Consider the following 20,713-nt stretch of genomic DNA (forward strand, 5'->3'; position numbering starts at 1 on the left):
AGTTCCACATGCACTCCTTCCCTGAGTGGTGATCCCTCACCTAATAATAATAATAATAATAATACATTTTATTTATACCCCACCCTCCCCAGCCAAGACGGGGCTCAGGGCGGCTAACAACCAATAATAAAACAAGTTGATTGAAATACAACTTAAAAACAAGATTAAAATACAACATTAAAACATTAAAATGCAGCCTCATCACAGGAGAAAGGAAAAAAGAAAGAAAGTGGGGGGGGGGGGAGGGAGTCAAATTGATTCTAAGCCAAAGGCCAGGCGGAACAACTCTGTCTTACAGTCCCTGCGGAAAGAAATCAGATCCCGCACGGCCCTGGTCTCAGAGGCAGAGCGTCCCACCAGGCCGGAGCCAGTGCTGAAAAGGCCCTGGCTCTGGTTGAGGCTAATCTGACTTACTTAGGGCCCGGGACCTCTAAGGTGTTGTTATTTATGAACCCTCAAAGAAAGACCTCGGTCCTCATGAACGAATAGCCCTGTAAACTGGAGACAAGGAAGCTGCCTCTCCCCGAATCAGACCAATGCTAGAAAATGAAGGGGGTTTGCGGGGTTCATGGGCAGCGGCTCCTCTCCCCTCCTGCGCACCCCATCTCAACATGCAGGCTCCCCATCCAATGTGAAACCACAGCGGACCCTGCTTAGCTTTGCAAATGTATTTTGAGGTTTTATTGCTCCCTGCAGCAGAAGTCTGGCTGCTTCTCCCTCTTGCACTGGGTCCTTTACACTTCCCAGCCGCCTTCCCCCACCCTCCTGCTCGGCCTGGCCATGGCCTCCCAAGGAAGACCATGCCTGTCACCCCAGCTCCCATCTTTCTAACTCACAGGGATGGGTCTCCCATTCTTTCCCCCCACTGGGGAACACAAAGGAGAACGGACAGGAAAGTGCCCTGCCCAGGGATGTCCCCCATGCGGCCCTCACTTCCTCCTTTCTCTCTAGGAATTCATGCTCTGTGGCTTTAACCGTTAAAGGGCCAAACTGGGGTAGGAGTAGCTCTTTCCTCGCTTTCCCCCAGTTCAATGCCATGCCCTCCAACATTTCTCCAGTGAAAATGTTGTTGTTTAGTCGTTTAGTCGTGTCCGACTCTTTGTGACCCCCTGGACCAGAGCACGCCAGGCACTCCTGTCTCCCACTGCCTCCCGCAGTTTGGTCAAACTCATGCTGGTAGCTTCGAGAACACTGTCCAACCATCTCGTCCTCTCTTGTCCCCTTCTCCTTGTGCCCTCCATCTTTCCCAACAGGGTCTTTTCCAGGGAGTCTTCTCTTCTCATGAGGTGGCCAAAGTCTTGGGGCCTCAGCTTCAGGATCTGTCCTTCCAGTGAGCACTCAGGGCTCGTTTCCTTAAGAATGGAGAGGTTTGATCTTCTTGCAGTCCATGGGACTCTCAAGAGTCTCCTCCAGCACCAGAATTCACAAGCATCAATTCTTCGGCAATCAGCCTTCTTGTTGGTCCAGCTCTCACTTCCATACATCACTACTGGGAAAACCATGGCTTTAACAATACGGACCTTTGTTGGCAAGGTGATGTCTCTGCTTTTTAAGCCGATGAAAATAGGGATGTCCTAAGGAAGAGAGATCAAATCAGGCACCAGGCTGGCTTCTGTAATTCTGGGACTGTCCCTGGAAAATAGGGACACTTGAAGGGTCTGCAAGACGAGCAGGCTATCCCCACCCCCAGAGCACCCTTGGGTTGTGCAGTGGTTAGTGTGCAGGACTTAGGCCCTGACGGAACCGGGTTCAAATCCCCACTCAGTCACAATGAAGCTCCCTGGGTGACCTTGGGGGGAATAAAGCCGCTGTAGCTCTCTCTGCCTCACCTACATCACAGGGTTGTGAGCCCCACATGGGGCAAAGCCCAAAGAAGGAACCCCACATCCAAGGAACCCCCGAGGGCCATTAGACCAACCCCCTGCAATGCAGGAATCTCAACTAAAGCATCCATGACAAATGAGCTGGGATAGCTCAGTTGGTAGAGCGCGGTTGTGGGTTCGAGCCCCAGCTTGGGCGAAAGATGCCTTTATTGCAGCAGGTTGGACTAGATGACCCCGGGCACCCTTTTCCAACTCTGCAATTCTAGGATTGAACTGGGACCTTCTGCAATACAAAGCAGGTGCTCTCCCACTGCGCCATCTTGCAGGTGGGACAGCCAGGTGTTAGCTCAGTCAGTAGGGCAAGAGAATCTCAGGTCCGTGGGTTTGAGCCCCAGTTTGGGCAAAGGATTCCTGCAATGCAAGGGGCTAGAACAGACTTCCTCGGTGATGGACTCTCCTTCATTAGAGGTTTTTAAGCAGAGGCTCAAAGAAGTATAGAATGGGAGAGTCAGAAGGGACCCGAGGGTCATCTGTTCCAACCCTTGCAATGTAGGAATATTTCGCCCAAGGTGGGCCTCGAACCCACAACCCTGAGATTAAGTCTATTGCTATACTGACTGAGCTATCCCAGCTCATTTGTCATGGATGCTTGTGATAGGAATTTTATGGTCTTAGATATATGGCAACGTTCATAACCACACGTACATAGATCATCAGCACAGGAAAGCCAACCTGGAACCATTTTGATTCCTAAACTGAGCAAATGTTTCTCTGCATGGTCAAAATGGAAAAGCCTCCCCATTGTCTCTTCCTTCACAAATCCTGTCTTAATCTGTCTTTGAATAAGGGTGTGAGCCTTATCATTACAAAAGACTGGCCAGGCTCCCCAAGAAATCCAATCAAGTAACCTGCCAGACAGGAAATAAACAAAGCGACAGGAGAAAACAACATGCAAATGTTCTGTTTTAGACCGCCTTTTCTGAGGGGTGGTCTTAGGTTACACCCCTTCTGTGATGTATGTATGATGTTTCTGGGGGCGGTCTTGATCTACAGGGTGGCAGTTTCAGAAGTCTTTATAAGGCCTTGCACGCCATTTTTCTGGGTCCTCCTCCTCTCCTGCGGGTGAGGGGAGCACCCTGTTGCAACAGATCAATAAAGATCAAGCTTACTAGCTGCTTTGCTTCTCAATATTCTCTGGTTGGCCTCTGTTATTCTCTCCTACCAATAGGAACCTATGTAAGGACTCTATATGGGCTCTTGGATACCCCATAAGGGAAAAGGGCATATTTTTATTTACAACATGCTTTAGTTGAGATTCCTGCATTGCGGGGGGTTGTTCTAGATGACCCTCGGGGTCCCTTCCGACTCCACGATTCCTATGATCTCCTTTGTATGCACGGAAGGCCAGAGCTTCAATCCCTCCAAGCGGGGCTGCAAAAAAAATCTCCCATCCCTGAAACCATCGCGAGCCGCTGCCAGCCCGTGTCGGCAATCCTGAGTTAGATGGGGCAAAGCTCTGACACGCAGCTTCCGACATCTCTCCTTCCCTAGGAGGGCATGCAGCCTCTTTGTCTGAACGCGGAGCCTGCCTCCTTAAAGGGTTAAATCAAGCGAGCCCGGAGTCCTAGAGTGGCGCCCGAGAAATCCATTTCCGGTTGCAAACGCCCCTCTCACCCTACCGCCCCCCCACCTTTCCTGGAAGCTGGAGCCCCGTCTGAACGTCGGAAGGCGGCTGCAGGTTCTGCATCTTCCGTGTCTGGGGAGGGATCTGGTGAGTCTGGCTCCGGGTGCAAAAAAAGGAGAGGCTGCAACGCCCAAAAAAGCTCCAGGCTTTGCAGAAAAGGAGGAGAGAGAGGGGGGGGAAAAAACATGCAGCCTGGGGAGTATTATTTATTATTTTTAATTTATTAAATTTCCATACCGCCCTTCATCCAAAGATCTCAGGGTGGTTCACAACATAAACTAGTAAAGGACACCCAAACACCTTCCGCCTGTGCAGCAGAACCTGATGTTGCGCCTCCTTTCACTGCCTGCAAGGTCCTTTCTCCTCCCCGTCTCCTATCATTGCTGTTTCATAGAATCTTAGACTTGGAAGGGACCCCCAGGGGTCCTCTAGTCGGACCCCCTCTGCAGTGCATCAGCTAAAGTATCCATGACAGGTGGCCATCCAAGCTCTGCTTAAAAACCTCCAAGGAAGGAGAGGCCACCACCTCCCGAGGGAGACGAACAGCTCTAATTTTATTCAATTTATATACCCCTCTTTATCCAAATATCCCAGGGTGGTGTGCAACCTTAAGCATATAATTTACGCAGAATAATAATAATAGTAATAATAACAGCAACAAATGGAGCTGGTGATGGGAGTTCTTGGTCAAAGCAGCTGTGGATGGGTTGGGAGAGCTCTGCATGGCGTGCAGAAAAGTGGGTAGAGAAAAGCCCCCAACCCACCTCTAAAAGAAAGCCCTCCTTCCTGCAGTGAGTCGTTAACCTATGGAACTCACTGCCACAGGAGGCAGGGCCTGCCACCAACCCTGATGACCTTTAAGAGGGACAAATTTATGGAGGAGAAGGCTATCAATGGGTACTAGCTCTAAGGCATGGGTAGGCAAACTAAGGCCGGGGGGCCAGATCCGGGCCAATCGCCTTCTAAATCTGGCCTGTGGACGGTCCGGAAATCAGCGTGTTTTTATATGAGTAGAATGTGTCCTTTTATTTAAAATGCATCTCTGGGTTATTTGTGGGGCATAGGAATTCATTTACCCCCCCCCCCAAAAAAAAAATACTGTATTTTTTGCTCTATAAGACTCACTTTTTCCCTCCCAAAAAGTAAGAGGAAATGTGTGTGTGTCTTATGGAGTGAATACAGGCTACGCAACTATCCTGGAAGCCAGAACAGCAAGAGCGATCCCTCTTGCTGTTCTGGGTTCTGAGATTCAGAATATTATTTTTTCTTGTTTTCCTCCTCCAAAAACTAGGTGCGTCTTATGGTCTGGTGCGTCTTATAGAGCGAAAAATACGGTGTATATAGTCCGGCCCCCCACAAGGTCTGAGGGACAGTGGACCGGCCCCCTGCTGAAAAGGTTTGCTGACCCCTGGTCTAAAGGCTGTGATTCCCCTCCATGGTCCAAGGCAGTACAGTGGTACCTCAGGTTACATACGCTTCAGGTTACATACGCTTCAGGATACAGACTCCGCTAACCCAGAAATGGTGCTTCAGGTTAAGAACTTTGCTTCAGTATGAGAACAGAAATCATGGCGGCAGCAGTAGGCCCCATTAGCTAAAGTGGTGCTTCAGGTTAAGAACAGTTTCAGGTTAAGAACGGACCTCCAGAATGAATTACTGTAAGTACTTAACCCGAGGTACCACTGTAATGTTTCTGAATACCAGCTGCTGGAAGTCATGGCAGGGGATATTTTCTGTTGTGCTCGTGGGCTTGCCACAGACATCTGCTTGGCCACTGTGAGAACAGGATGCTGGTCCAGATTACGAGTTTTTAAGAGCATAATCTGGATGTTTCCGGGTTATGGATTCCCATCATCATCTCTTTATGAATACTTCTGTGGCATATGAAAATGGACTATATGTTTAAAGAAGATTGGAAAATGTTTATTGAATATATGGGGGGAAACTCTGTATGTTTGAAAACGTTGGCAGCATTAAGATCAATTCAACAATGCAAGTTTTGATGGATGTAATAATGGAATACTGAACGGTTTGGTTTATGTAAAATATGCAGGGATTTATGGTATGCAAAATGAACCATGGAAAGAGAAGAAGGGGGTCATAGATATTTTAAGGTTGTTTAAATGAATACTCTAAATTATAAAACTGTGTTTGTGTGTGCGTGTATGTGTGTGCGCGCGTGTGTGCGTGTTTTTGTTTTTTAAAAAGATTACTATATAGCCTTTCAACAAAAATAGTCACAGGACAGTTTTTTCTTTGTTGCTGTTATTATTATTATTAAATAATAATTATTATTAATGATTAATAATGATTAATAATTATAAACGGCCTCGGTCCTATATACCTGAAGGAGCGTCTCCACCCCCATCGTTCAGCCCAGACACTGAGATCCAGCGCCAAGGGCCTTCTGGCGGTTCCCTCATTGCGAGAAGTGAGGCTACCAGGCAGAGGGCCTTCTCGGTAGTGGCACCCGCCCTGTGGAACGCCCTCCCATCAGATGTCAAGGAAATAAGCAGCTATTCTATCTTTAAAAGACACCTGAAGGCAGCCCTGTTCAGGGAAGTTTTTAATATTTAACGCTGTATTGTTTTTAACACTTGATTGGGAGCCGCCCACAATGGCTGGGGAAACTCAGCCAGATGGGCGGGGTATAAATAAATTATTATTATTATTATTATTATTATTATTATTATTACTACTACTACTACTACTACTTCTGTGTTTTACATTGGAGGAGTTTGAGGTGATGCACGTGATTCTTCTCTCCATTTTATCTTCACAACAACCCTGTGAGGTAGGTTAGGCTGACAGGCAGTGACTGGAGCAGGCCATTCAGTGAGCTTCATGGCTGAGTGAGGATTCGAACCCTGGTCTCCCAGATGCCAGTCCAACAGTCTAACCGCTACATTGTGTCGAGTCTATTGTTTTACAGAAAACACACACACCCTAATATTAAAAAATACATAATAAATAGAAACATTATATAAAAAATAGAAACATTAAAACAATTACCATAGATAGCATAATTAAAAATGGCTTTAAAATGATTTAACTCATCAGCTGCTAAAAGCCCAGCAAAAATGGTAGATTTCCCCTGGTTTCTGAAAGAATGCAAAGTTATGGTGGTCGTTCCACAGAATCCCACTTAAAAGCCCAGTCCCTTTTTCAACATTTAAGAAGCAAAGATGTAAAACTTTTATGATAGGGTTGTCGTATTTCAAAAAGTTCCCCTGAATAAATGGACACAAAAGTTGGATTTTTTTGGCAAAGTTGTTGAGCTTTTTTGGCAAGTTGTTTTAATGGATATTGCCAGAAACAACACTGCCAACAGTATTTCTGCTATGTGTGGGAAATTCTGGATGTATGGCAACCCTATTTTATGATATCCTCCCAATATTTTAGTTGTTTTAGTTATTTTGGGAGATGGCCCATGAAGGTTGCTGGCTAAAATATTGGTAGATACGGATATTATGCATTAAATCCTATACTATGTTACAGTAAATTTTGTTTAAAAATATATTCTTTTATTGGATTTTATAGACAAGTTGAACACCCTTGACAAGACAATATTCACCCTCTCCTGAAACAGGATAAGCAATAAAATAACAGCACAAAGCAAATGAAATATAAATAATATTATATTGTGAGCACTTGTTTTCTGACAGTAAAAAGTTAAAAGAAACCAAAACCAAAAAAACAAAGTCAGGTTGGGCCAAAGCTAAAAATGCAAAGCATAGCATCTGAGGTAGAAATGAAGAGCAAATTTAACCCAAAAAGTTAGACTAATATGTATAAAACTTATTTTCACAGGGGAACAGGCGTCAGGATCAAAACCCAGTTCAAGCTGTGATTCAAGTTTCTTCCTGTTGTACCCACCATAACCATTTAAAAGCAACGGGAGTCGTTGCAATAAATATTTAAAATTACTTTTGGTTGTTTAATATATTTTAAATTTTAGCATTGCAAGGTGTTCTGTATATCTGAGAAATTAATTTTTAAATTAATTTCAAGGAAATGATAGCACATACAAAACGCACCTCACGTTATCCCAAATAGCCAGTTCCGATGCCTCTAGTTTTCCCGCTCATGGAGCTACAATTCCCAGCACTCTTAATAAACTACAGTTCCCAAGATCCTTTGTGGGGAAGCCATGTGGTTTAAATGAATGGTGTTGATCTGTTCAAACTGCATGGGAGAACCTAGGTGAGGAGATAAGCACATAAGCAGAAAAAAAGAAGGATCAGGCCAAAGGGAGCCTTTCTAAGCCTGTATCCTGGCTGCCAGCCAGATCCCCAAATGGGATGCAGGAAATCACAACACACTTCCTATTTATGATTACCAACAGTTGGCATTCATAAGAACGTAAGGTATACCTGGGACTAAGCAGAGGGAGTCATAGAATCATAGAATTGCAGAGTTGGCAGGGACCCTGAGACTCTACATCAGGGTTTCCCAAGCTCGGGTCTCCTGCTGTTTTGGGACTACGATTCCCATCATCCCTGACTGCTGGTCCTGCTATGCGGTCTAGGACCCACATACCTACGGGACCGCCTCTCCTGGTATGCCCCCGGAGGACCTTAAGGTCCACAAATGACAACATTTTGGAGGTCCCAAGTCGCAAGCTGGTTAGATTGGTCTCAACTAGGGCCAGGGCCTTTTCAGTGCTGGCCCCGACTTGGTGGAACGCTCTGTCACAAGAGACTAGGGCCCTGCAGGACTTGACATCTTTCCGCAGGGCCTGCAAGACAGAGCTGTTCTGCCTGGCCTTTGGTTTGGACTCAGTCTGACCCTTATGTTTCCCTTCCCTTATGGTTCTGACTTTTAAAATGAGGCTGCATTTTAAATTGCATTTTAAGCTGTATTTTAAATTGTTTTTTGTTTTTTTCTTACTATGTTTTTACTGAAATTTTATTGGTGTTAGCCGCCCTGAGCCCAGCTCTGGCTGGGCAGGGCGGGGTATTAATAATAATAATAATAATAATAATAATAATAATAATAAATCCAAAAGCAGCTGGATCAAATGCAACATCCATAATGGTTTCCAAAAAGCAATTTTTCCTCACGAGAAATGGGAACACACAATAATTGCAGTGTTTGAAAAGAATCCTGCCATCTTCGTTTTTAGAACCTGCTGGATCAGCCAATCTCGGCTCCTAATCCAGATTAGTCCAGCACCCAGTTGAACCAACCAGGTCCCTGCGGGAAGCTCGGAAGCAGAGCATTTAAGTCTTCTTTTCTCGAAAGTGGGATGGATGGGGGAGGAGCTGTGATGATGGCGCCCCACTCCCATAATTCCTTGATTATCAGCCATGCTGGCTGGGAATTTGGTTTGGCCGATGGGAGTCCCAGTGGTATTTGCAGGGCCGCAAATTCCCCGTCTCCGCGTTAAAAGCACGTTTCTCTCACCTTTCTGTTCTCAGTGTGCCATGCGGGTGGTCCACAGCTTTTAAAGACTACAATTTCACACGGCAGTTTCACAATTGCGGGGCTGGAGTAATTCATCTACAGTCGTACCTCCGGTTACAGACACTTCAGGTCGCATTTTTTCGGGTTACGGACTGCCGAAACCCAGAAGTACTGGAATGGGTTACTTCTGGGTTTCGGCGGTCACACATGCGTAGAAGCACTAAATCACGCTTTGTGCATGCACAGAAGTGCCAAATGCGGAGATGCGCCACTGCGAGTTGTGAACGTGCATCCTGCAAGAATCACGTTCACAACTCGAGCATCCACTGTATGTGGAAAGATTTTTTTTGTGAGGGGGGGCAGCTACTTAAGAGTAGAAAAATTGTGAGTAAAGGGGCCTGACGACAGAGATGTGTCAAGTTATCCATGATGATGGAGAAAGCAAATAGAAAGCTTTTTTGCCCCTTAACATCGAATGATGGAACCAGGGGTAGGTCAGCGAAGCTGGAGAAAGTGGATCATAGAATCATAGAGTTGGAATAGACCACAAGGGCCATCGAGTCCATGGATAGGGGACAAATAGTTTGTTCCTCTCTCATATTGCTGGAACTTGGGGACATTCAGAGCTTTTCTCTTTTTTTCCAGGGGGAATTCACCGGAACTCAGTTCTGGCAACCTCCCGGGTGGGTGCCATTCTAAAAGAAAAAGGAAGGTGTTCATGGTGGGTTCTGAGACCTCCTTTCCCAGAAAAATAGTGCTGGGACTGTGGCGATCACACAGGGTCCCCGGACCTTTCACTGTCTATTGATCCCTGTGCCACCACTTTATTTCTCGCTGCCACCACCCAGGCCCTCCCTGGGACAATACTGAGTCCAGTCAGGTTTAAACTGGAACATAAACTTCTGTTTATTTATTGCAGTTTAACAAGCGTGTGGTTTCATAAACGGTATCGGTCCATTACAGTCCTATAACTTCCGCTACCTGCTCTCACTCACTAAACCACCTCACAGATATTACTTGTCTTCCTAGCTCCTAACTGTTCCTGACTCAGCTTATTTCGCTCCACTAGTTCAACCTACCCACAGACTCTATCCCAATTCACTCCCACACCAACCAACCACCCAACTCCCAACAAACTCCCCTTTCGCCCCTCCCAGAGCTGGTTTTATAGTCCCTCTGACTCCACCCCCTGGGTTCTGATTGGGTAACTTGTTTAACTAATTGACCTTCAGCACTCTCATATGTTAACGTCACAGGGACATCCAACTGAATGTTCGACGATTCAGGACTGACAAAGGACTTCTTCATGCAGCAGATTTTTGTGGGATTCACTCCCTCAAGAGGCAGCGATTGAAATTGAAATACTTAATTGTCACTTGTACAACTTGTATACAGTGAGATTACATGAGCACCCCCCACTCAGCTCCCTTAGTCTTAATTCCCCTCGTTTACTGATGCACACCCACCAGACCCGAAAGTCAATTGCCTTGTTGTTATCTTTTCATTCAGCAGCCTAACAGTCCACGGACAGAAGCTGTTCTTTACCCTGTCGCTACGACTAATCATGCTTCTATATCTTCTGCCTGAGGGCCGGAGATCAAGAAAGTGCCAGCCAGGGTGTGAATCATGCCTGAGAATTTTCCTCACTCTCCTGAGGAGAGTTCTTCCGCTATTTCATCCAGAGGATTCACGGGACAGCACATTATATCTTGTGCTGTATTCACCACCCTCTGTAGGCACTTCCTATCAGTTGATGTCAAACCAGCGTACCACTCCGTGATGCAGTATGAAAGGACACTTTCTATTGTTGACCGGTAGAAGGAGATCATCAAATGTTGATTGACATCGTTCTTACGCAATATTCTGAGGAGATAGAATCTCTGTTGGGCTTTCTTAACCACCTGGGTTGTGTTTATTTTCCAAGTAAGGTCTTCGCTGAGATAAATTCCTAGGAATTTAAAGGAAGTGACTCTCTCCACACAGCCCTCCCCGGTGTACAGCGGGGCTAGATCTCCTCTCTTTCTCTGAAAGATGGCCACCAACTTTTAGAAGACGATTAGACAGATTTATGGAGGATAAGACTATCTGGTGGCTACTAAATCTTGATGGCTATGTTCTGCCTTCACAACCTGTTTCTTGAAAGTGCAGGAGAAGAGGGGGCTGTTGCGTTCAGCTCCTGCTTGCAGTCTTCCCTCTTGAGCACCTGGTTGGCTGCTTTAGAACAGGACACTGGCCTGATCCACTGGCCTGATCCAGCAGGCTCTCATCTCTTGGGATCTTTCACTCTTTTCGGCTTTTTGCATTAATCTCTGGGGATTTTTTTACTCGCTGCTCAGGCCCGACATCAGCGCCACTCTGGGAAAGCTCCAGCAAGTGCCAGCATCCATGCCACCAGGCCAAACTGCTGCCAGAACCTGGCTAGGGCCACCATAGGTTGACCTTTCCAGCTCTTATGTCTTCCTTTCTCCTATCCAGGCAGCTCCCTCTCAGCCTGAAATGCCAGGTGCCTTCTCTATGGAGGGCTACCAGCCTGTTGGCTCTGTTTAAAGGAGTCTTGGTTGCTTAAACCAGCCAGTCCCGTGCTAAGACTCTTGGGCTAGGACTCTTGGGAGATCATCCTTGGTCCCTCTTCAACTGTTGTTGTTTAGTTGTTTAGTCGTGTCCGACTCTTCGTGACCCCCTGGACCAGAGCACACCAGGCACTCCTGTCTTCCACTGCCTCCCGCAGTTTGGTCAAACTCATGTTCGTAGCTTCGAGAACACTGTCCAACCATCTCGTCCTCTGTCGTCCCCTTCTCCTTGTACCCTCCATCTTTCCCAACATCAGGGTCTTTTCCAGGGAGTCTTCTCTTCTCATGAGGTGGCCAAAGTATTGGAGCCTCAGCTTCAGGATCTGTCCTTCCAGTGAGCACTCAGGGCTGATTTCCTTAAGAATGGAGAGGTTTGATCTTCTTGCAGTCCATGGGACTCTCAAGAGTCTCCTCCAGCACCATAATTCAAAAGCAACTGTACCATTTTCAACTGTACCATTTTCCTTTTAAAAAATAAATACAGTGGTACCTCTGGATGCGAACGGGATCTGTTCCGGAGCCCCATTCGCATGCTGAAGCGAACGCAACCCGCGTCCGCGCATCTGCGTGTCGCGATTTGCCGCTTCCGCACATGCACCTGACGTCATTTTGAGCGTCTGCACATGCGTGAGCGGCGAAACCCGGAAGTAACGTGCTCCATTACTTCCGGGTCGCTGCGGAGCACAACCCAAAAATACTCATCCCGAAGCTACTTCAACCCGAGGTATGACTGTAAATAAATTGATTTGGTTTTCCAAATTAAAGTTTTACAATCACATATTCAACATACATCATAAAAATGAAGATTCCCAAGAATCTCCTGGATTTCCCTCCTCCCCTTTGTGGGTCCTATCGTTAGTCATTTCCTCCTATATCTTTTATAATAATCCAAATCCCCATTACAGTGGTACCTCAGTTTTCGAACGTCTTGGAAGTCGAACATTTTGGTTTTCAAACACCGAAAACCCGGAAGTGACTGCTTTGGTTTCCGAACTCTTTTCGGAAGTTGAACGTGCCACGCGGCTTCCGTATTGAGTTTTCCGCAAGTAAATGCTTCCAGAAGTAAACGCTTCGGTTTTTGAATGTTTCAGAAGTCAAACAGTCTTCTGGAACAGATTACGTTCGAAAACGAAGGTACCACTCTATATCCAAAATTCACCATTAAACTACAAATTTTATTCCAGTCCTACTAACGATTTTAACTGTTTACAATGATTTTTAATATAAATTATAATTCCCCCCCCCCATTCCTTATTAAAATGTTGGTCTTCCTGATTTCTGATTCTTTCGGTCATTTTTGCCATTTTGGTATAATAATCCATCAACTTAAATCTGCCATTCTCTTCTGGTCAGGACTTTTGCCTTCTTTCCATCTCTTTCTGGTATGTCAAATCGATTCGGGGCAAGCAATAGACACCAGGTGGGTGTTTTGAAGTCCAAAGTGACCTTACCCAACTGCTGCAAGCTTTTTAAAAAAATCTTGCTTTTTTAAGATTTGACTTTTGTGGGGCACAAAGAGGCAGAAATATCAGAATCTCCTCTTCCTCCTCCTCCTCTTCTTCTTCTTCTTCTTACTACTACATGATTTCTGACTTCATCTCCTGGCTGGCATAAAGAGGAAGAGGCCAGCCTCTCCTGGTATGTCCCACGGAGGACCTTACGGTCTTCAGACAAAAACATCTTGGAGGTCCCAGGCCACAGAGAGGTGAGGCTGGCCTCAACCAGAGCTGGGGCTTTTGCGGCTGTGGCTCTGATCTGGTGGAACACTCTGCCACAAGAGACTAGGGCCCTGCGGGACTTGACAGCTTTCCGCAGGGCCTGCAAGACAGAGCTGTTCCACCAGGCCTTTGGCCAAGGCACGGTCTGACCCCCTCCTTTGGTAATCCTCACAGAACTTCTAGCCCAATGGTTGCCATTTGATTCTGAATTGATTTTAAAATGAATTGATTTTAGAATGTGTTACTTTTATTGTTGTTAGCCGCTCTGAGCCCAGCTTCGGCTGGGAAGGGCGGGGATATAAATAAAAATGTATTATTATTATTATAAGAACTGTTTGTCTGGGACTGTGACAAAGAGGAGAGTTCGGCGAAGAGGAGAGGTTGTCAGGTAGCTCCTTAGATGTGTGGGGAGACAGTTTGCTGTCTGGGAACTATAGGGCTCCCTATAGAATTTCCTTCATCCAAAACAAGGTGACTTGCGAAAGGAGCAAAGCACAAAGACACCTTTGTGGGAGAATGGTGGAGTTTTGGTTCTCCAGAAAACCAAGGACCAGCCCCAAAGGTTTACACTAAATTGTGGCTCACCTAGTAAGAACGTGTTTTGTAGATTTACGCTGTTGTAAATCGTGGTGTTTATGGGAATATTGGTTTTCATAATGTAGAAAGGAAGAAGGAACAAAGTGACATTTGGGGCTTTGAATTCTTTTCCCAAACTGCAAGCTCGGAGATGAAGGCGAAAACCCCTGATGGCCTTGTTTATATATCATGTTTGACCATAGTTAAACAATGGTTTAACATTAATGTGAGCACTGATGGATGCAAGTTGCTGAAATTTGCAGGTGCTTCGCTTTTCCCTTGCTGGTAGTTTGCTGCCAGGATCTTACGCTGTCCGAACCCTGGTTTTATGGCTTGTTTGCCTCCAAACAAATCACGAGTTTTCCCCCACTCCTCTTCCTGTGGATCTTCCTATCTTGCTATATCTAAGACTAAAGTTTTACGATTCTCATTCTTTCTTTTTTCTCTATGTGCTCCCGTAAAGATGACAGGAACATGGCAGAGATTACGGCACAGCATATCCAAGAGGAAAGCCCCGTGTTCGAAGAAATGTTCATGGCTTCCACTGGACGATCCCACGCAAGCCTGGCCCTCCAGAATGCGGTCGATGAATGTGAGTTCTGTTCAAAATTGGATAGAACTCCATTCTAAATTTGTTTGTTTTAAAGCACATCTAAACTGCTCTGTGTTTTAAAGATCCCTAAATGGCATTCAAAAATACAATAAAAACAATAAAACGGTATCCTAAAAAACAGAATACGAGTTTCACACGCCTTAATACATTGTTAATAATAATATCTTGTTTAAATATTTTAGTTGTTTCTGAGTTGTTGTTTTGAAAATATTTTTATTAGTTTTTAAATTACAATAATCCTATAATAGCCTCATTATAACAATGCCAAATTATAATACAGTTACTAATACCAATCATTCAGATGCCAAATTATAAAATTTAGGTGCCCCCCGGTGTGCTAGAATTGATGGTTTGATGATTTATTTTATTTCTGCGTTCCAAAATCTTATTAATTTCAACTACACTCCTGTCAAAATAACAATCTCTTATATGGTTCCATTCGTATGGACACGTTAAGGGATTTATAAATCTACAGGTGAAGCATTCAAACTATATCCTTGTTCTTCCTGTGTGTGGCAATTATTTTGCCCGTGATGTTTCTTCCTCTCCTTGTAAAATGTTTAGTCTATCTTTTCCCGGTTGTTGCTGTTCTCCATCATGCCTTGGGCGGAGCTAACATCCCATTGTTCTTTCAGAAGTTCTCCATTTCTCCGCCCCTTGCTTCGTTGTTTTGCAACTTTAACAGCAGCTGCAAAAATCACATTGTCCCAATAAATATCCTGTTTTTGCCATTTTTCCTCTCAGCCTGGGAAGGAGAGTGATCTGTGGAACTTCAAATAACTCAGTAATCACTTTCTAAACAAGCATCACAAAGTGATTTACACAGTTAAAAACTCATTACTGTTTCTGAGTTTTTAATTGTGTAAATCACTTTGAGATGGTGGTTTAGAAGGTTATTAATAATACAGCATTATTAATTAATAAATAAATATTAACAATAACTAAAGTAATAATAGCAATGGCACAAGGAGATGGTTGGATAGTGTTCTCAAAGCTACCAGCATGAGTTTGACCAAACTGCGGGAGGCAGTGGAAGACAGGAGTGCCTGGCGTGCTCTGGTCCATGGGGTCACGAAGAGTCGGACACGACTACACGACTAAACAACAACAATTAAAGCAACAGGGACATGGGTGGCACTGTGGGTTAAACCACAGAGCCTAGGACTTGCCGATCAGAAGGTCAGCAGTTCGAATCAGATTAGAAGGTCAGCAGTTCGACGGGGTGAGCTCCCATTGCTCGGTCCCTGCTCCTGCCAACCCAGCAGTTCGAAAGCACGTCAAAGTGCAAGTAGATAAATAGGTACTGCTCCAGCGGGAAGATAAATGGCGTTTCCGTGTGCTGCTCTGGTTTGCCAGAAGCAGCTTAGTCATGCTGGACACATGACCTGGAAGCTGTACACCGGCTCCCTCAGCCAATAAAGCGAGATGAGCACCGCAACCTCAGAGTCGGCCACGACTGGACCTAACGGTCAGGGGTCCCTTAAATAATAGCAACAGCAGGCCAAATGTCTGAAGAATGCCAAGGTCTGAAGTTGTTCACTAGGTAGGGGTTACTGTTGGTTTACTGGGAGAGGCAAGGTGGTAGAAAGTTTTGGGCAGCTGTTGTATTCTGTAATTGATCTTTCTTCTTTCCCCTCACATCACATTTCTCTTTTATTTCAGCAGGGCATGTGTGGAAGAGAGAAAGTGATGAGGAAGCCCATCAGGCTTTGGAGGAAAGTATTACATTTCCAGCTATGGTTGAGAACCTTGGGAATCAAGATGGGATAAAGATGCAGGCAGGAAACGAGGCAGATCAGGATTGGGGTGAAACTATTGGTTGTCTGAACAGCGGCTTCTTTGAAATCCCAGCCCATCCAGGAAAACATAAAGGAGGAGGAAGGAACGAGTGCCCGGCGTATTCGGAAAGCTTTAACGATGCACCAAGCCTTCAAATGCGTTGGAAAACCCAGACAGGAGACAAACCGTATAAATGTCTCGACTGCGGAAAGAGCTTCAAGCGCAACTCAGAGCTTATTCGACATAAAAGGATCCACACCGGAGAGAAACCTTTCAAATGCCTGGAGTGCGGGAAAAGCTTCACTCAGAGCAGAAACCTTACTTCACATCAGAGAAGTCACACAGGAGAGAAGCCTTATAAATGCCTGGAGTGTGGGAAGTGTTTCAGCCAGGCTGGGATTCTTACTTCACATCAGAGAAGCCACACCGGGGAGAAACCATATCAGTGCCTGGAGTGTGGAAAGTGCTTCAGTCAGAGTGGGATCCTTACCGCACACCAGGGAATGCACACAGGACAGAAACCATTCAAGTGTCTGGAGTGCGGGAAGAGCTTTCGCCAGCAGATCCACCTCACCTCCCACGAAAGAACCCACACCGGGGAGAAGCCCTTTAAATGTCAGCAGTGCGGGAAGAGCTTCCGCCAGCAGATCCACCTTACTTCCCATGAAAGAACGCACACCGGAGAGAAACCGTTCAAATGCCGGGAGTGTGGGAAGAGCTTCAGCCAGAGCTCCCACCTTATCAGACACGAAAGAATCCACACCGGAGAGAAGCCGTTTAACTGCCTGTTGTGCGGGAAGAGCTTTGGCCACAGCGCAGAACTCATTCGACATGAAAGGACTCACACAGGGGAAAAGCCCTTCAGGTGCCAGGTTTGCGGGAAGAGCTTCAGCCGGAGCTCCGAACTTATCCGACATGAGAGAACCCACACGGGAGAGAAACCGTTCAAGTGCTTGGAGTGCGGGAAGGAATTCAGTGACAGCACCAACCTCATCAGGCACCAAGTCAGCCACACGGGAGAGAGACCATATAAGTGTCCAGTGTGCGGGAAGAGCTTCAGCCAGAGCAGGAGCCTTACTTCACATCAGAGAACCCACACCGGGGAGAAGCCGTATCAGTGCCTCGAGTGCGGGAAGTGCTTCAGCCAGAGCGGGATCCTTACTGCGCACCAAGGGATGCACACCGGGCAGAAGCCGTTCAAGTGTCCCGAGTGCGGGAAGAGGTTCCGCCAGCTCATCCACCTCACCTCCCACAAGCGGATCCACACGGGAGAGAAGCCCTTCAAATGCCTGGAGTGCGGCCGGAGCTTCCGCCAGCACATACACCTCACCTGCCACGAGAGGACGCACACCGGCGAGAAGCCCTTCAAGTGCATGGAATGCGGCAAAAGCTTCAGCCACAACTCCATCCTCATCTCTCACGTGAGAACCCATACGGGAGACAAACCCTTTAAATGCCTGGAGTGCGGGAAGAGCTTCACTTGGAGCACGCTCCTTATTAGACACGAGAGAACCCACACGGCGGAGAAGCCGTTCAAATGCCAGCAGTGCGGGAAAAGCTTCCGCGAGAGCTCGCTGCTCAACAAACATCAGAGAAGCCACACCGGGGAGAAGCCGTTCAAATGCTTGGAGTGCGGAAAAAACTTCACCTCAAGCACGCTCCTTATAAGACACCAGCGGGTTCACACAGAGAACCATTTCAGCGCTTGGAGTTTTGAAAGGGCTTCGGCCAGCGCTCAGAACTTCCTAGACATCAAAGAATTCAAGGAGGAGATGATCCACTGCAACGATGAAAACAGTGGAGCGGTTGTCATGCCATAAGCCTTGCCGGGATCTAGGAATTATTCACATTGTGGGAAATTTATATATATACTGTACTGCAGCTTCTGCAACGGATCAGTTCGTAGCTAATCAGAAATCATGAAAATGATTGTAGCAAAGAAAGAGCTTCTGGAATTGCAGAGTCTCCTCTTCAGTTGCCTAGATTTTAATGAATTTTCGCCTGCGCAGTCATAAAATCTGGCAATTCTTCCAGGCACTACAGACGTCCTGATTCCTTGAAGGCGTACAGCAGAGGGAAGAAGGTCTCCTAATCTTACGTTGTTGTTTTTTAAGCGTATATATTTCCTATTGTGCAATCTAAGAAATAGTACTTTCATGTTAGGCCGCCACCAAGCAAACTTCTGTGATGTATGAACACTGCTGTGATCCTCTGCTGCCTGTCGTTGTATGGAAGTCACTCTCCTATCTCTGGTCCTTTGTCTTCCACATGACTCTTTTAAAAAATACTGTTTTTGCTAGGTGGTTCTGTGCGTCATTTGAGGAGCTGGTCACTCTTCAGGTATAAGAACGTGTGACAGAAGAAGAGACTTATTCACCTCTTGCGGGGAAAATGGCAGGTGGATGCATCACTTTTAAGACTAATAGTTTTACTGTCGGCTGAACTTTTGTCAGGAAAGGCTGACTTGTGAGGTGGACATAGGTGGTGTTGCATGTGCAAACCAAATCCTAGTCAGCATGTGTTTGGCTAGATGTATCTGTGTTTCCATCAACGGAGAGAAAAATACCCTTCAGGGAATTTCTGTCATGTGAAAAGAATAAAAACTGTCTTGGTTAATTTGTGTTCTGGAAGACCCCATAAATGGAGAGTGAAAATCCTGAGGGGAATTTCTGTCATGTATAGGGGGAAATGTCTGGGAGAAAATGGATGTATGGCAACAGTGCCGTTTTTTGCGATCTTCCTTAAAAATAGCACAAAAACTCTTTCAGCAAAATTTTGAGCAAAACTTAAAACAACAACAACTTTTGTTTCCGGATTTTCGCCTTTTGAAATATGGCATCCCCAGTCACGTAACAAAAAGTATAGAAACCCTTGGTGGCTCTGTCTTATGGAGAGGAAAACTCCTGAGAGGAATTTCTGTCACGTGACAAAAAAAGAAAAAATAGAAGCCATCTTATGACTGTGCCCTGGAAGCCTCTATCAATGGAGAGGAAAATCCTGAGGGGAATTTCTATCTCGTGATAAAAAGAATAAAAACTGTCTTGGGGACTCTTTGTCATAGAAGGCTGAGAGGAGAAACTGGTCAGAAAGCAAGACAAAAACCTTATTGACTTTCTCCAGCAATAAGAGAACAGCCCTAGGAACATCCACTCCACTCAGATAAAACTTAAGTCTTTTGTCATCTGGTGACCAAACTTTGTAGTGACCCTGTCAACACAAAAAATGTATCTTTTTACACCTTCATAGCAGAGGAGATTTGACAAATCCCTCTCCTTGTTCCCTACTTTAACATATTTTGGTGTCAGGCAGATCTCTATTTTGTTCTCCCCAAGCCTATTAATGTCATTCAATATTATTTTACCGTAATGTAACATATTTTATTTTAGTGTCCGGAGATCGATGGCAATTTAGTTATTGCTTTTTAGCTTTTGTAGGGGAGGTGTTGAGTCCTGGCGGGGTTGTAGGTGGCTCCCTTGTACGTTTTTATGCTGGGTTGGATTTTATTGTTGGAATTGTTGTACCTGCTTGCATTTAAAATTTTGTTTTACACTATTACTGTATGTTGGCTTGAAAAATATCTGTTATCGGGCAACTAATAAGTGGGAAGAATAAATAAGTAAACAGAAAACTGGCCGTTGTACACTTCTCTCCTGGGCAGCCTGTGACAGGACAGCCTCAATATTGTATTTTTATTGCCTCAATTTATACCCAGCCGAGTCATAGAATCACATAGTCGCATAGGGGCAACCAAGGTGTCAAATCTGGCCTGGAGTTTCTCAAGATTTTCTACCCACCAATCTCAGTGGGTGGAGATGGGGCTTAGTATAAATGACTAGCTTGTGACAGAAAGTGTGAGAAAAGGGAGGAGGTTGTGTCTGTGTGAGAGAGGGAAGGGAGGGAGGGAGGGAAGGGAGGAATAAGGGAAGAAAGGAATGTGAGAGAAAGTGAGAGAAAAGGAAGGAGGTTGTGTCTGTGTGAGAGAGGGAAGAAAGAGAAATAGAGAGGGGGGAGAGGGAGAGAGAATAGAGGAATAAGGGAAGAAAGAAATGTGAGAGAAAGTGAGAGAAAAGGAAGGAGGTTGTGTCTGAGAAAGAGGGAAGAAAGGAATGTGAGAGAAAGAAAAGGAAGGAGGTTGTGTCTGTGTGAGAGGGAAGAAAGGGAGAGGGGGGGAAAGGAATGTGTGAGAAAGAGAGAGAATGGAGGAATAGGGCAAGAAAGGAATGTGTGAGAAAGTGAGAGAAGGTAGGAAAGGTGTGTGTGAGAGAGAGGAATGTGTGTGGAAAAGTGAGGGAAGGAAGAATGTGAAAAAGAGGAGGGAGTAGGAGTGTGAGAAAGGAGTGTGTGTGAAAAAGAAGTGTGAGAAGGAAAGGAGGAGGAATGTGTGAGAACTTGTATAATTGTTTGACTTGTTTTAGTTTTTATTATGTAATTTGTGTTTTCATGTTGTGCTTTTATGTGGTAACCACCCTGAGGATATAGGGTGATATACAAATTTAATAAATAGGATGATTATGATTATGATGTCCGAGTGGAGGGAGCTGCAT

The 20,713-nt window shown here is 45.5% G+C and overlaps 3 protein-coding genes across 4 annotated transcripts in view; 1 reads left to right on the forward strand and 2 right to left on the reverse strand.

Annotated features, from left to right (window-relative positions):
- LOC309363243 (uncharacterized protein) overlaps window positions 1–912 on the reverse strand; it is a 30,304-nt gene extending 29,392 nt beyond the window's left edge. The window contains exon 1 of the mRNA XM_081899347.1: window positions 837–912. The gene's annotated coding sequence lies outside the window, so the exon portion shown is untranslated. The remainder of the gene's footprint in view (window positions 1–836) is intronic.
- A 2,584-nt stretch (window positions 913–3,496) lies between these two features.
- On the forward strand, window positions 3,497–19,797 carry LOC309364522 (uncharacterized protein). 2 transcript variants are annotated; one of them, XM_081901994.1, is made up of 3 exons: window positions 3,497–3,594; window positions 14,241–14,369; window positions 16,053–19,797. In XM_081901994.1, the coding sequence occupies exons 2-3, from the start codon at window positions 14,252–14,254 to the stop codon at window positions 17,987–17,989; spliced, it is 2,055 nt and encodes a 684-aa protein (XP_081758120.1). In that variant the 5' UTR covers window positions 3,497–3,594; window positions 14,241–14,251; the 3' UTR covers window positions 17,990–19,797. The 2 variants fall into 2 exon arrangements, with proteins under 2 accessions (XP_081758120.1, XP_081758121.1); XM_081901995.1 differs by having other exon boundaries at window positions 16,056–19,797.
- LOC309364359 (tigger transposable element-derived protein 1-like) overlaps window positions 14,644–20,713 on the reverse strand; it is a 122,199-nt gene continuing 116,129 nt past the window's right edge. Inside the window, exon 4 of the mRNA XM_081901446.1 lies at window positions 14,644–15,078. Coding sequence (XP_081757572.1) covers window positions 14,951–15,078 — 128 coding nt within the window. The 3' untranslated portion in view covers window positions 14,644–14,950. The remainder of the gene's footprint in view (window positions 15,079–20,713) is intronic.

This window comes from Podarcis melisellensis, assembly GCF_964234715.1.
Source record: "Podarcis melisellensis genome assembly, chromosome: 2".
NCBI classification, from domain to species: Eukaryota; Metazoa; Chordata; class Lepidosauria; order Squamata; family Lacertidae; genus Podarcis; species Podarcis melisellensis.

Bases quoted from the DNA above. Each gene is read 5' to 3' on its own strand.
- LOC309364522 (XM_081901994.1), top strand. From the start codon at position 14,252: ATGGCAGAGATTACGGCACAGCATATCCAAGAGGAAAGCCCCGTGTTC. The intron at 14,370-16,052 runs GTGAGTTCTGTT...CTTTTATTTCAG, and splicing joins CCAGAATGCGGTCGATGAAT to CAGGGCATGTGTGGAAGAGA.